We start from the raw sequence: 13,836 nt of genomic DNA, 5'->3' as shown, positions 1-13,836 counted from the left end.
ATATAGAACTCTAGGATCTAACATATATCTCTCTACTATTTTGCATATGGATCTCGGTAATTTTAATCTCTTTCTACTTTCTCGTTTTCATCTATGTTGAGATCCTTTACGCAGATCTTGCCGTGATTGTTGTGAATTGCATGTTTTTATTTTTTAAATAACCGAGAATTGCTTTCATATCTGCTACCTTTCATCAATAAAAATCAAAATCTTCGTCCTAGGAGGAGTCGGATATATTGTAATCAAGTATACGACTATCAAAATTCCCGTCCACCACTAACTTAAACATCGAAATATTATGAGCTAACCCCTTCAATATATTCCAAAACACTTTTTTTAATTAATTAATTATTTATTATTATTATTATTATTTGTCTAAAAAAAGGAAATTCTTCAAATTATTGCAAAATGAAAATATCTAAAAATAAAAATATTCTCTTAAATGAAATATAATTAATAATTCGAAGGAGTGCTTACGTGTCCCATTAAACCATGCAATTTTATGGAAACAATCAACTGGGTTGAAATAGTCAAACTACACTTTTGACTTTTGACTTTGACTTTTATTTTATTATTATTATTTTTTTAATCTGATTCTAAAATCGAAACCTTATCAGATATGCCAAACTTATCATACTTTTATTTTATATTTTTTATAATGTATTTTAAAACAATTATTTTATTTATTTCAACTCATTTTTAACAACATATTATTTATTTCACTTTAACGAGTTTTTAATAGCTCGTTATTTGAACATTACCGACATAAATAGTTATAGTACACCTGGTAAATTAGACTGAGGTGAGACAAAAAATAAGTCGAGTAGTTGTAGCGGACTCTAGTGAGACTAGAAGTCATCTAGCTTAAATGAGTAATAACCGACAAGATGAACCCTAAAGCCATCTAGTCCTATCGAGTTGTAGTCAACAAAGCTAAAATTAAAGAGCTTCGGAACCAAGTGGGCGTCCATTTGTCTTCCAAAACGCCAAGTTCCCTCCATTAGAAAATCTATGAAAATAAAATTAGAGGGTGTTTGATATCGACCTAAAATCATTATATATGTAACTAGCTGATATTGACTGCCTTGATTTGTTAGGTCTGTTAGGGGAGGTTTCCACACCCTTAAATGCCTCGCTGACACACTTTCCACACCCTTAAATGCCTCGCTGACACACTGCCTGATGTCTATATATGTAACGGCCTAAGTCCATAAGTCCACTACTAGCCGACATTGTCCGTTTTGGGCCATTATATCTGCTAGGGAGAGGTTTCCACACCCTTGATTGCCTTGTTGGCACGTTCGGTGTCTATATATGTAACAACCCTAGCTTATCTGTTATGTCTACTAGGGAAAGATTTCCACACTCTTTATAAGGAATGTCTCGCTGGCACACCGCTCAATGTTGGGCTCTTATAACATTTGTAAGAGCTTAAGCCCACCGCTAATAGATATGTGAGCTTTAGCCCATTATATATTGCCATCAACCTCAAGGTGTTTTAAAAGTTTAGCCCAACTCTCCATCCTTTTAAGACTATTCCTTCTTTGAGCTCTAATGGCCTGTTGCTGAAATTCAAATCCCTTCCGCGTCCTCCACCTTCCTCTCTTGACCTCATGTAAATCGATTTCTAAATTTCATTTCAGTTCTTAACTCTGTTACTTTTTGTTCATCAATTAATCGTATTTGATTTCGTTTTTTGATTGAATGTAATTATCTATCTATGTGTTCTTGTTGTTCATCAATCGTACCTGGTTTTCTCTTGATTGGATTTGTATCTCTGTGATTTTCCGATGAATCGTTTCTTCTGGAATTTGGACGAACATGTCGAACATTCCGACTTCGATTTCTGAAATCTGCCTCTCCATGTCCACCGCCGATCCTTGGCCGTTTTCTCAATCGTTTTGATGTTCTTGATTTTCCTCTTTCTGCTCTTCGGTTTTTCCTCGTTTTTATCGCCGCGATGAGACGAATCAGAGGATTGAAACTCGGCAAACACATCCGGCGGATCTCGAATTGGATTCTCCAGATACGACGGCGGAGGCGATCTGGATACTCCTCGTTATCCTCCGGACGTTCATCCAAGCCGATCGCCAGGCTGTTAAGTTGGGGAAGGCGATTGACGGACGGAGCGAAATCGATCTGTTCGAGTAGAAAGAGATTGAGTTACGTACCGTTAGATCGCGACACGGAAGAGAAATCCACAGTGGTTCCGAAAGGTCACTTGGCCGTCTACGTCGGCCAGAACGACGGCGAGTTTCACCGAGTTCTGGTGCCGGTGATCTACTTCAGCCATCCTCTGTTCGAACAGCTTCTGAAAGAGGCAGAGAAGGAGTACGGATTTCAACATCAAGGTGGAATCACAATTCCTTGTCCGTACTCCGAGTTCGAGAACGTTCAATCAAGAATTAAGTCCTGTTCCCCTCGCCGGAGACCGCCATGGAAGAAGCTCGGTTGTTACGGACGTTAATTTGATTTTCCGATGACGCCGATGATTCCAAATTCCAGAGGATAGTGACAGTTAAAGACTTCGCCTCATTTATTAGATAATTTTTTTTCTTTGGTAAATTACATTTTTAGGCAACATATATTTTTTTTTTTTACGATTTAGTGATAAAAATTGTATATTTATATTTTTTCTTAAATAGAATAAAATTATAATGACAAATTTATTTATAAAAAAAAAAAAAAAAATTGAAAATATAAATATTCACTCATTTGAGTTATATATATATATATATATATTATAATTAGAACAACCATTTGGTTATGTTTCGTTTCCCTCTCCAAGTCACACGAGATCTCACAATGCATTTCGTTTGGGGTCATTGTTGGGCTCTAATACCATTTGTAACAGTTAAAACCCGGTGGATATTGTTCATTTTAGCCCGTTACATACAGTTAGAGAATATTCCGTTTGGGGTCATTGTTGGTGGCTCTAATATTATTTGTAACAGTTAAAACCCACATCTAGTAGATATTGTCCACTATGGCCCGTTACGTACAGTTTAGAAAATATTCCGTTTGGGGGTCATTGTCTGCTCTAATACTATTTGTAACGCTCTAATACTATTTGTAACAGTTAAAATCCACTGCTAGTAGATGTTGTCCATTTTGGCCCATTAAGTATAGTTTAGAAAATATTCCGCTTGGGGTCATTGTCGGGCTCTAATACTATTTGCAATAATTAAAACCCACCGCTAATGAATATTGTCTACTTTTGCCCATTACGTACAGTTTAGAAAATATGCTGTTTGGGGTCATTGTCTGACTCTAATACTATTTATAATGGTTAAAACCCCGCTAGTAGATATTGTCCACTTTGCCCTATTACGTACAGTTTAGAAAATATTCCGTTTGGGGTCATCGTCTGGCTCTAATACCACCGCTAGTAGATATTGTCCACTTTGGCCCATTACGTACAGTTTAGAAAATATTCGGTTTGGGAGTCATTGTCTAGCTCTAATACTATTTGTAATCGTTAAAACACACTGCTAATAGATATTGTCCACTTTAATTCATTAGGTCCCGTTTAGAAAATATTTTCATCGTTCTTCTAAGAAATAATGGGTGAAAATGAATATGTTAATAGTAAATTTTCAATATTGCAAAATATCAAATAATTTTTGAAATAAATAACATAATTTTTATTTATTTTCAAGTGCCTTTATTTTCTTCAAAAAATTTTACGAAGAAAAACCTTAGGGGCTTGAAACTCTCTTGAAAGCTCTGTTCCGCCGCGAAGCTCTCCAGGGAGCAACCAGTAATGGCGGCGAACTCTTCGGTAAGCTACAAGAAGACTTGTGTTCCTCTCAATCGATCTCACTTCTTTAGACCTTTGATGATTTCAATATTTTTCTTTTGTATTTTCCTCACCGTTTACGGAACTCTAGAGTCCGGCTTTCGAAAACTTTCGGTTGTTTGGATCAGCGGAAGACGATAAGCCCAATCCGGGTTTATCCCTGGGTTTCCTCGACTCTCAACAACCTCCACTTCCACCTCCACCTCCTTGCCTCGAAGTTCTTTCTTCTGAGGTATTATTTCGTGCATCTTTGTTTTCCTTTTGTTTACTTTTCAGTTTGAATATTCAACTATTCCGTTCGGTTACTTGCTATTTCGATAGAGAATTTGGACTTGGCTATGATTACGGTTTGTGCAGGGGTGTAATCTTGCTGAAATTTCAGTGTTCGAATGATTTATGTTGTAGGTTTGTTCTTCTGTCAAGTTCAATGTGGAGCCAGTAACAGTGGGTGAAATTACCATGTTTAAGGTAAAGATTATTGCTTATTTCGGTCCTTTTGATAACCATTTAGTTTTTAGTTTTTGGAAATTGTGCTTGTTTTCTCATATTTTCTGTGCAAAAACTCAATGAAATCTAAAAACAAAAACATTTTTTTTTTTCAAAACTACTCTTTTTAGTATTTTTTAGCTTGAATTTTGAAAACATTCTTAAAATGTAGACAACAAAGCATAGTAACCAATAGACCAAAAGACCAAAGTAGTGTTTATAGGCTTAATTTTCAAAAATAAAAATCCAAAAACCAAATAATTATGAAATGAGACATTATTTGTTTGTTTTTTTTTTGCAGTAGAATCAGAGAGGTGGAAGTAATATGTAAAGATGCCTCGAAACCTGGTTAAATAATGTCTCTGTTTTCGAACTCTAATTCATATGATGTGTTTCTTTGTTTTGTTACTCATTCTTTATAACCATGAACAATTTCAAATTCTGAGCCAAAATTTAAAGTGGTTATTTTATTTTTTTTCGTTTTTTTTTTTTTTTTTTTTCTTTTTTNTGTGTTTTCAAAGGAGTTGAAGAACAGAAGTTGTCTAGTTTTTAAAAATAGGAAATGAAAATTTTGAGTTTTGACCCAAAAGGGAGATCGTACACGTAACAATGTGGCCATTTAACTTGGAAAGAAAGTTGCGAGTTGTTTTCTCTGATTTTTCTAGCTTTGTTATCTACAAATTTCTGTTCAAAGTACAGAAGTGTTCTTAGTGCTGTTAATTCTTAACTTTTATAGGGACGGGTCAGCACGCAGGAGGTTTTCTCCCTGTCCAACTCTGATTTAGTTCCTGGTAAATATGAAGGTAATTGAGTATCTAATTAGTACTTCTCTGGTTCCTCTATCCTCTCTCAGATCTCTGGTTTTCATGTTGGAAAATTATGTATCTGGATTATGGCAACATGCATGAATATGCATGTATTTTGTGGTTGTAGGGGGGCTTAAATTATGGGAAGGCGCATTGGATCTTGTCAAAGCTCTCTGTGGAGAGGTTGAAAATGGGCATTTGTCATTTGCTGGGAAGCGAGTTTTAGAGGTGGGCATCTTGATATTCAGGTGATTATATACTGTATGGAGATTGTAGGCGAACCCATCTGCATACTAAAAAATGTTGTTAGAATGTGGATAGGCTGCTTATAGAATTCCATATTCAAAGTTGCGATTGGATCTATTCATTAAAAGAGATAACATTGAAAAAGTTTAGCATCAATCTATAACAATATTTATTTACCGTGTTGCGACTTGCTATTAATTGAACTTCAGTTGATGATTATGAAAAGTTTCATATTCAAGCGAGTAATCATCTTGATCATTTTCTACAATGAAGTTTAAGTTCATGTTTGACACCCAGTTTTTTATGCAATCCGTCAAATCTTCATAAAAAATTGCTGATGAAATATTTCTATATTAGAACAGTGTTCCCACGTTCTAGTTCTTATTTTGATCTTCTTATATGCATTTCTTTTTCCTTTATCAAATCGAAATTTTAATCAAATTCACACACAAGGACCTGGACTATTTTATATGCGTTTAATTTTCCTAGTTTTTGAGTATGGGATTGTTTTCTTTTCTTGATGTTTGTTGGTAAGGACCTTTAGATGCCCATACGGCGTTGCAGTCTGTCCAATATGCAACGTTCTCTTCCTCATTGACTTTGTCTCTATGCTTTCAGCTTGGATGTGGCCATGGTCTTCCTGGTATTTATGCATGTCTGGAGGTAAATTTATTCTTCTGTTTTGTTTCATTAAATTTGTAGATTAAATGCCGGAAAATCTCTATGGTTCTTTACATTCCTTAACACTACCCTTCCTTGCTCGTTAGGATGCAGCTGCAGTACATTTCCAGGATTTCAATGCCGAAGTCCTGAGATGCCTTACCATTCCAAATGTCACTGCAAACCTTACAAAAAAGGCTGAAGCTTTGCCAACAAATCCAACAGAATCCGATGCTGGATCAGCAGCTCGTTACTTCGCTGGTGATTGGAGTGAAATGCATAAAATTCTGCCGTTTGCGTCCGACGACAAGGAGAAGCTAAGTGAAAATTTCAATGGCTATGACATTGTTTTAATGGCGGAGACCGTTTATTCTCTTTCTACACTTAAAACTCTCTATAAACTTATCACACAGGTAGAACTTATACAGATGTTTATCTACTTTTGTATCATTATAACTTTAACGCAATCTTTTTTATTTATTATAATTTTTGATGTAATGTTTTATTTCCATTATTACCCTGCATCATTATCTAATGTAGTTTTCAACACTTTAAATAGTGTTTGAGCCGTCCTCATGGAGTTGTATACATGGCTGGAAAGAAGCATTACTTTGGAGTAGGAGGAGGAACCCGACGCTTTCTCTCTGTGTTAGAAAAAGAAGGTAAGCTGGTCGTATACAATTTCGATAAAATTATGCTTAAACATTATACTTCTTCCTGATTGGACGAATGAGAACTAAGTTAAAATGAATTTGATATTCTTGTGGGGTCTTCCATTGGAGACTCTTCTATGAATTCGTTATACACATTGCTAGCCTAAAATATCATGAGTGATGAATTTCTTGTGGGTCATTGGCTGATTTAAGACGAATGATTCCTTTTTTTTAATTCTTTTTTCTTTCTAATTTTAACTTTTTTAAGACGTGTGAGACAACCCCACATAGGTTGGAGAGGGGAATAAAGCATTCTATATAAGGGTGTGGAAACCTCTCCCTAACAGACGCATTTTAAAATCCGTGAGGTTGACGGCGATACGTAACACGCCAAATCTAGCAATATCAGCTAGCGGTAGGCTTGGACGTTACAAGACCCTACCCAATGAATTACAAGAAGAGGATTTGAATTGCACCCAACTAGAGTTCAAAAAGGGTTTGAATGTGTTTCCACGTTTAAGAAGATACGAGATTTAAGAGGAATCACTATCTGACTTATTCTGTGATTATATAGTTTGAGAACTAAAATTATATGTTTGTTTCCCTACAAAGTTTCCATTAATTTCAGATGGGTTTATGATTCAACCACTTCTTGAAGGGAATTATTTGTTTAATTGACTGTTTATCTTATGTGCCCTTACAGGTGAAATGGTTTCCAAACTGATTGCAGAAGTTGCTGATGGTTCGTCTAACGTTAGAGAAGTGTGGAAGATCTCATTGAAATAGGTTAGAAATCCTAATCTTTCACTGAAAAGTTTTCTTTCGTTACTGGTACATGCCTGCATGAAAGTAATTCTTGTTCATGTTTTGGGATTTCACCTTGCCACAAACAACCTTTCTTCTACAAAACTTCTCAAATGATCAAATATCTTCAATTTTGTTCTCTCTTTTTTAGGCAAAAATAAATCAAATTAATATAACCCAATTATAATCCTTGCAGAAGGAAGCATTAGGGATGGTTTATGCAATGATCACTGGAACGAAAGCGTTCTATATTTCTCTCCTTTGTCGAGTTCGTATCTGAAAATTATGGATCAAATCTTTTTTGGGAAGTTGAACACTGTCTTGTGTGCTCCCTTTGTTGGAAAGTATGTCATAGTTTCTTCAAGAATATTACATGCTCTAACTGTGATGAGTGGATGGATATGTCTTAGCAAAATCCTGGAAAAGAACTAAATGGATCCTTAGGTACTCACAATACTTCATGAGCATTCCTTGTATCTGATGAAAATATTTATGTATGAATTTTGCAGTTGACATGGTCAAAGAAGATCATCAATAGGTATGCGTTTAAGCTATGAAATATTATTGGCCTCAAAGTCAGCTTATTATAGCCCATCAACACGCAAAGCAGCTGAGCACATAGAATTGGAACCGAGGGAGTGCCTACTTAAGCTATGCTCAATTGGAATTTAAGGGATCATCCATGATTCGACGTTTGATTCGACGTTTTGTTAGAACATGATTAGAGGTTTGAATTCCTATCACATGTTTGAACTTGAAAAGAAAAAAAAAAAAAAAAGTTGAAGAGAGTAAAATGACACAAACTTGTGAGATCGGACATTGAACGGACTTTGAACTTCTAGCTTTTGTATCATCGTTGGTGATAACTATATTAATTATGATATGAAAAGTTCAATAGGATCAATAGAGATCGAAGGACATTATATCGAAAAGTTTTAGATAGTTTTCTTGAAATGACGGATTTTCTTAGAACAATGTGAATGTAAGTTGAAAAAAATGAACTATATAAGAGGTGTTCTCTCGTATCTTTTCTTATTTTCAGTAGGGGTGTACATTCAACCGAACAAGTCGGACTAACCCAACCCGAACTATAAGAGTTGGGTTGGGTTGAATTAGCATTTTGGGTAGTGTTGGGTTCATTTTTCTGAAACCGAACTGAATCAGTTTGGTTTCGAGTTCGTGGGGGTAAAACCTTCAGATTGACTGAGCCAAATAAAAATATATAAATAACCCGAACTATAAGAGTTGGGTTGGGTTGAATTAGCATTCTGGATAGAGTTGGGTTCATTTTTCTGAGCCCGAATTTACTCAGTTTGGTTTTGGGTTTGTGGGGGCAAAACCTTCGGATTGACCTGAGTTAAATAAAAATATATAAATAACAAAACTAGACAGGTTTTAGTATCTGATAAACATTTTTCTCGGTTTGATGTATAGTTGTACGAATAAAGTAACTTGATCATGCAGGTAAATAAGGATAAATCATGTGTATAAGGATAAATCATGTGTAGCCATATATATATATTTTTTTTACTTTAAAAAAAAAAAGAAGAAACATTTGTTTTTTTTAAATGAAAAAGTACATTAAAAAGTGAAAAATCCCAACAAGTTCCGATAAGATAAGGTAAGATGTTGGGTCACTTTACATCCTGGACAACATGATATCCAACCAAACATGTCTTACATTTCTCATCTCATGTGCTAAAACAAAAAGGAAATCCCATTCATTCATAATCAAATCCCTTAATCAACCAACAACAACACAAGAAGATAAAGAGGAGGGAAAACAATCGAACCATCAATCGTCAGACCTACAACGATATATCTTAGAGCAGCCTCGATTGTAAGGATTAGCTGGCGGTGGAGCGCAGCTTCCACTTCTAGTGTAAGGTTGACCACCGCCACCACCATCACAAGCTGGGTGATCCTTCTTCAAAGCTCCAATGGAGATGTATTTCTTTTGCTGTTCGAGAAACCTTCGACTTATCTCCGACTCCATCAACGTCTCTTCTTCACCACCACACTCAGCTATGGAGCCATTGCAAGAGTGCTTCGACGAAGCTCGAACGAGACAAAGATCTTGAACGAGGAGGAGAAAGAGAAGAAAGCAAGATTTTGAGATTCTTGTTGTCATTTGTTGCTATGAGTTTGATGAACTCTTTTTTGGCTTTGGTTCCTTTATAGATATTATTCCTTACAATAATTCTTTTTGCTATAAATTTTTGTGATGGAGGGAAAAAGAATAGAAGAAAAAAATGCATTAGTGGAAGAAGCATTAGTGGGAATTAAAGGGTCCATACTTCATAAAAAAAATCATAACCAATTGCTTTTGAGTATTTTTTTTAAATTTTTTTTGGGAAACATTTAAAATGAGGGAGTAGGTGAGTCGTTACCGATATATTATTTCAAATCTTTTCGAAATTTTGAGTTTTGAGTTAGTGGGGTTGGTGACCCGAACAATTCGAACAGAGTTCACAATTCAACTCGAAGTTTAGGTTGGATTGTCGGGTTGTTACATTAATCACTAAAACATTCATAAGTTATAACGCATCATTAACATTAATCTTCAAATATTCTTGATCTTCATAATAATTTCAAAAGTAAGGTAAGATTGGGTTGGGTTGGTCGGGTTGACCTGACAAAAAAAAAAAAAAAATGTCAACTTGCAAACAGACCTTGAATTTTTTCGATTTTTCAAAAATTTGACCTAATCTGAAATTAACCCAGCCTAACATTTATGGTTTGTGTGATGTCCCACAGTGGTTGGGGAGGAGAACAAATCACCATTTATAAGGGTGTGGAAACCTTCCCAGAATTGTTTTAAAGCCTTGAGGGGAAGCCCGGAAGGGAAAGCTCAAAGAGGATAATATCTACCAGTAGTGAGTCTGGGTCGTTACAAATGGTATCAGAGCCAGACATTGGATGATGTGTCAGCCTTCTCGCTGTTCCCCGAAGGGAGGTGTCTATGTGTCAGCCTTCTCACTGTTCCCCGAAGGGAGGTAAACACGAGGCGGTGTGCCAGTTAGGACGCTGGGCCCCGAAGGGGGGTGGATTGTGACCTCCCACATTGGTTGGGTAGGAGAACACCATTTATAAGGATGTGGAAATCTTCCCCTAGCATATGCATTTTAAAGCCTTGGGGGAAAGCTCGAAAGGGAAAGCCCAACGAGAACAATATCTATTAGCGGTGGGCCTGGATCGTTACAGTTTGAGTTAGACTGTCTGGATTGGTTGGATTCTCAGGTCATATAAGTTTCCTTAGTCGAGGAGTAGCAATTAACCTTCATAGAAGATCGTGGAAGGAAATGAATAAAAAATGAGTTACGTAAATGTTTTCAACTTAATTGATAGAAACGTGTTTTGAAGTTTATATCGATAAATTTTAGAAGTTTGGAAATATTAGAAAAACGTTGCATACTCGACAAATTGAAGCTAAACAGAGCATTTAACTTTTAGAGTGGATCATAATGCATCTGTGGATGGCATTATTATTGAGTGGAACCAAACAATTCAAAAGGACCAATTATTCCATATGAACTCGTGGGGATCTTTGGAACGGTTTGGCCCACCGACTTTTTAACTACGCACATTTATCGAAAAAAGTTTATTAGTTTGAACGTTCCATGTCTAAGATTTAGATAAAAATTCAGAATTTAGATCTGGCACTTATGTGTCCCGACATTTTATTTTCTTGCGACAGTGTCACGTTACTCACATCATTGGGATCTCTCAGTTTATTGATGTATTCCTCCATTACTCGGGTATCACAATCTTCTTCTCCTCCCTTCGGTGGGCCAAACACTTAGAAGAATAGAGAATGTCCCAAACAACCGAGTGTCCCAAACAATCGAGTGTATTTATGTCCAAGACTAAATAACTTCATAGTCTAAACAACTTTAGCTTTAATAATTTCACTCGCCTTCTTTGAGTGTACTTAAAAGAGAATCATTCTGATAGCTAAAACTTCCGTGTCCTTAAAATTTACAGTATTGAGACGTTGCTATCTATATTTAATATTTTTTTTTTGCATTTATGTGAAGTTGAGAGATTCGAACTTCTGACATCTTGATCGAGAATATATAACTAAATAAGTTTAATTATAATATATATATATATATATATATATATATATATATATATATATATATATATATAATTGTATTGCAGACCATATATATATTTTAAAATTAATGATAAATTCAGGTCGATTCAGTTCAACTCAATATAGTTCGAGAGGAACCCATAAACCAACCCACTTTATAAAGTTTTCGTTTATTTGAACAAAATTCAATCCAAATAAGTTAATAATGCAACCTAAGCCGTATAAGTTGAGTTAGATTGATCGAATTTTTTGAATAATCGAATTTTCTTGAACACTCGTAACTCAAATCGATCTAACGGGAACATTAAACTAAAAGTCTACGAAGATCATGTATGAACAATAGAGGTAATTAAGAGAAAAAACGAATACCTTTATTTTTCTTTATTATGATTCTTTATTCTTATGCACTACAATAATTTAAGAAGTGATCAAATTGATGAGGACACATTATTGATGAGGTGAGATTTGTTACGTTATAGAACAATGGGGCGATTTAGGTCCGATACGCCTAGACGTAATTTTGTTGTACGGTTATAATACATTTTGGGGCGATTCAGGTCTGGTAGACCTAGACATGATTTCGTTGAATAATCATACAAACAGAAAATACCAAAGTAACGTAATACAATATGAAAACAAATAAAGAGTTTGACGTGACATGGGCATGTAGATACGGACAACACACCCTGAACGAGCATGACCGTGACACTCAACATCTCAAATATTTTGATAGTTTAATTTATGAATTTGTCGGGTCTTCAAAGTCAAAAACTAGAAAGGTTGAGTTAATAACGTTTAACCTAATCCTTGCCTTAATTAAGGGTTGTAGTGGTTGTTTTATTGCATTATATCATTCAAACCCACCTAATTAGTAGTGGAGAGATAGCTCAATTGGTAGCAATATCAATTTTTATATTTGTAACTCGTTCTTCGAAGTAACTCAACGCCATGACTCTCTATGGAAAGTTGGAGACCGATATTGAAATTAGGGCTTCAGCGAAAAAGTTTCACGAAATAATTCATCAAAGACCTCACCATATATCCAATATCTGTTTAGACAAAATACAAGGCGTCGAGTTACACGAAGGCGAATGGGGCAAAGTTGGCACTATCCTCTATTGGCGCTACGTTCATGGTTTGTTCATTAATATTACATCTTTTTATCTTTTATCAGTTCAATTATAATTAACCAACGTTTCGTGGATTAAACCCATATAAATGGAAAGAATTGTGTGGTGAAGACCGTAATAGAAGCGGTCGATGAAGAGAACAATTGGTTCACTTGGAAAGTGTTAGTGAAGGCTCATTTATAACCAAGGCATGACCAACAAACCACTCATAGCTCTTAGACAGACGCCTTGGGGTTGACATTCCATCTGTGACTTTCAAGCTCTCGAACACCCTAATGCCATGAATTGTAACTTCACGGACCTGAAAAAAAATGTAGAAAGGAGTGAATATAGACATACCCCGTAAGTAACCTACTCGTAGGCTTTTATTCACATCTAAGTTTTAGGAGAGAACCACCAACTATACTCTAGATCCTAGAGTTTTAGTACTCTTAGTACACAGTTTGGGGTAGAAGAATACCTTTGAAGCGGAATTTAGTGTTTGAGGATGAGGTGCTCCCTCATAAAACATGTACCCCTGGTACAACCGAGCTAGAATAAGTCACCCTCGTGGTCAATGTCCTTCCATAGGATGGACCCGCCATGCAGGCAACCTTGACCCACTCGCGTGATCAACATCCTACCATAAGACGGATCCATCATGCAGAGTAGTCGATCTATCACTGAGTAACACCACTCTAACTAGCATCTCGCCTAGCTCAACGGTACTGCACCATAATAGAAAGTGAAGTGGAGAATCCTCGAATGCCATACCAGCTACTGTCGGCTAAAGGGTCTTTTCCCTTCGTTCTCGGGGTTCTAAAGTGGTTGTCTAGGTATCAAGGGTAGTTAGATTGTTGAGCTAGGGGTCTTGGCTTTCAGATTCACTCATTCAAGACTTTCAAGTCTATAACGGTCTTGGGTTAAAGGGTCTCTCTGTCTAATCGTCTCTCACGATACCACTGAACGCAAGATTAGGAGGGTCCCCTATATGAACCCAAATTAATCTCTACAAGTGTACACCCTAGGCATAACTCAACACTACTCCTTATCATTCATATCATAAGTTCACACAATCATTCAATAGGACTTTATGTATGATTAACTATGCATGCAGTCACACAAGCTCAATGGGGCGATAACATCCATCAGCACCCGGAGCCCAGATACACAA

The 13,836-nt window shown here is 36.0% G+C and overlaps 3 protein-coding genes across 5 annotated transcripts; 2 read left to right on the top strand and 1 right to left on the bottom strand.

Annotated features, from left to right (window-relative positions):
* Positions 1 to 1,480: 1,480 nt before the first annotated feature.
* LOC111791294 (auxin-responsive protein SAUR36-like) lies at positions 1,481 to 2,587 on the top strand. The gene has a single exon (XM_023672579.1). The coding sequence runs from the start codon at positions 1,961 to 1,963 to the stop codon at positions 2,465 to 2,467; it is 507 nt and encodes a 168-aa protein (XP_023528347.1). The 5' UTR covers positions 1,481 to 1,960; the 3' UTR covers positions 2,468 to 2,587.
* Positions 2,588 to 3,673: 1,086 nt separating this feature from the next.
* LOC111791663 (histidine protein methyltransferase 1 homolog) lies at positions 3,674 to 8,362 on the top strand. Of its 3 annotated transcripts, XR_002814671.1 has the most exons (11): positions 3,674 to 3,781; positions 3,891 to 4,031; positions 4,205 to 4,267; positions 5,022 to 5,088; positions 5,219 to 5,319; positions 5,956 to 6,000; positions 6,105 to 6,410; positions 6,557 to 6,659; positions 7,354 to 7,436; positions 7,651 to 7,798; positions 7,964 to 8,362. XR_002814671.1 is itself a non-coding variant. In XM_023673099.1 (10 exons), exons 1-9 carry the CDS (start codon positions 3,764 to 3,766, stop codon positions 7,434 to 7,436), a joined length of 927 nt encoding a protein of 308 aa, XP_023528867.1. In that variant the 5' UTR covers positions 3,674 to 3,763; the 3' UTR covers positions 7,964 to 8,362. The 3 variants fall into 3 exon arrangements, 2 of the variants coding, with proteins under 2 accessions (XP_023528867.1, XP_023528866.1); XM_023673099.1 differs by lacking the exon at positions 7,651 to 7,798; XM_023673098.1 differs by lacking the exon at positions 7,964 to 8,362 and having other exon boundaries at positions 7,651 to 7,962.
* Positions 8,363 to 9,043: 681 nt separating this feature from the next.
* Positions 9,044 to 9,730, bottom strand: LOC111791101 (protein RALF-like 32). Its single transcript, XM_023672305.1, has one exon. The coding sequence runs from the start codon at positions 9,583 to 9,585 to the stop codon at positions 9,250 to 9,252; it is 336 nt and encodes a 111-aa protein (XP_023528073.1). The 5' UTR covers positions 9,586 to 9,730; the 3' UTR covers positions 9,044 to 9,249.
* Between the last annotated feature and the right edge of the window lie 4,106 nt (positions 9,731 to 13,836).

Source organism: Cucurbita pepo, chromosome LG03, assembly GCF_002806865.2.
Source record: "Cucurbita pepo subsp. pepo cultivar mu-cu-16 chromosome LG03, ASM280686v2, whole genome shotgun sequence".
NCBI lineage: Eukaryota > Viridiplantae > Streptophyta > Magnoliopsida > Cucurbitales > Cucurbitaceae > Cucurbita > Cucurbita pepo.
The sequence above is the reverse complement of the archived record's forward strand: the minus strand, read 5'-3'. Positions and strand labels throughout refer to the sequence as shown.

Excerpts from the sequence above, each read along its gene's own strand:
- LOC111791294 (XM_023672579.1), top strand. The coding sequence starts at position 1,961 with ATGAGACGAATCAGAGGATTGAAACTCGGCAAACACATCCGGCGGATC.
- LOC111791663 (XM_023673099.1), top strand. Across the intron at positions 5,089-5,218 it reads AGTTCCTGGTAAATATGAAG|GGGGGCTTAAATTATGGGAA; the intron begins GTAATTGAGTAT and ends TTGTGGTTGTAG. Across the intron at positions 5,320-5,955 it reads CTGGGAAGCGAGTTTTAGAG|CTTGGATGTGGCCATGGTCT; the intron begins GTGGGCATCTTG and ends CTATGCTTTCAG.
- LOC111791101 (XM_023672305.1), bottom strand. The coding sequence starts at position 9,585 with ATGACAACAAGAATCTCAAAATCTTGCTTTCTTCTCTTTCTCCTCCTC.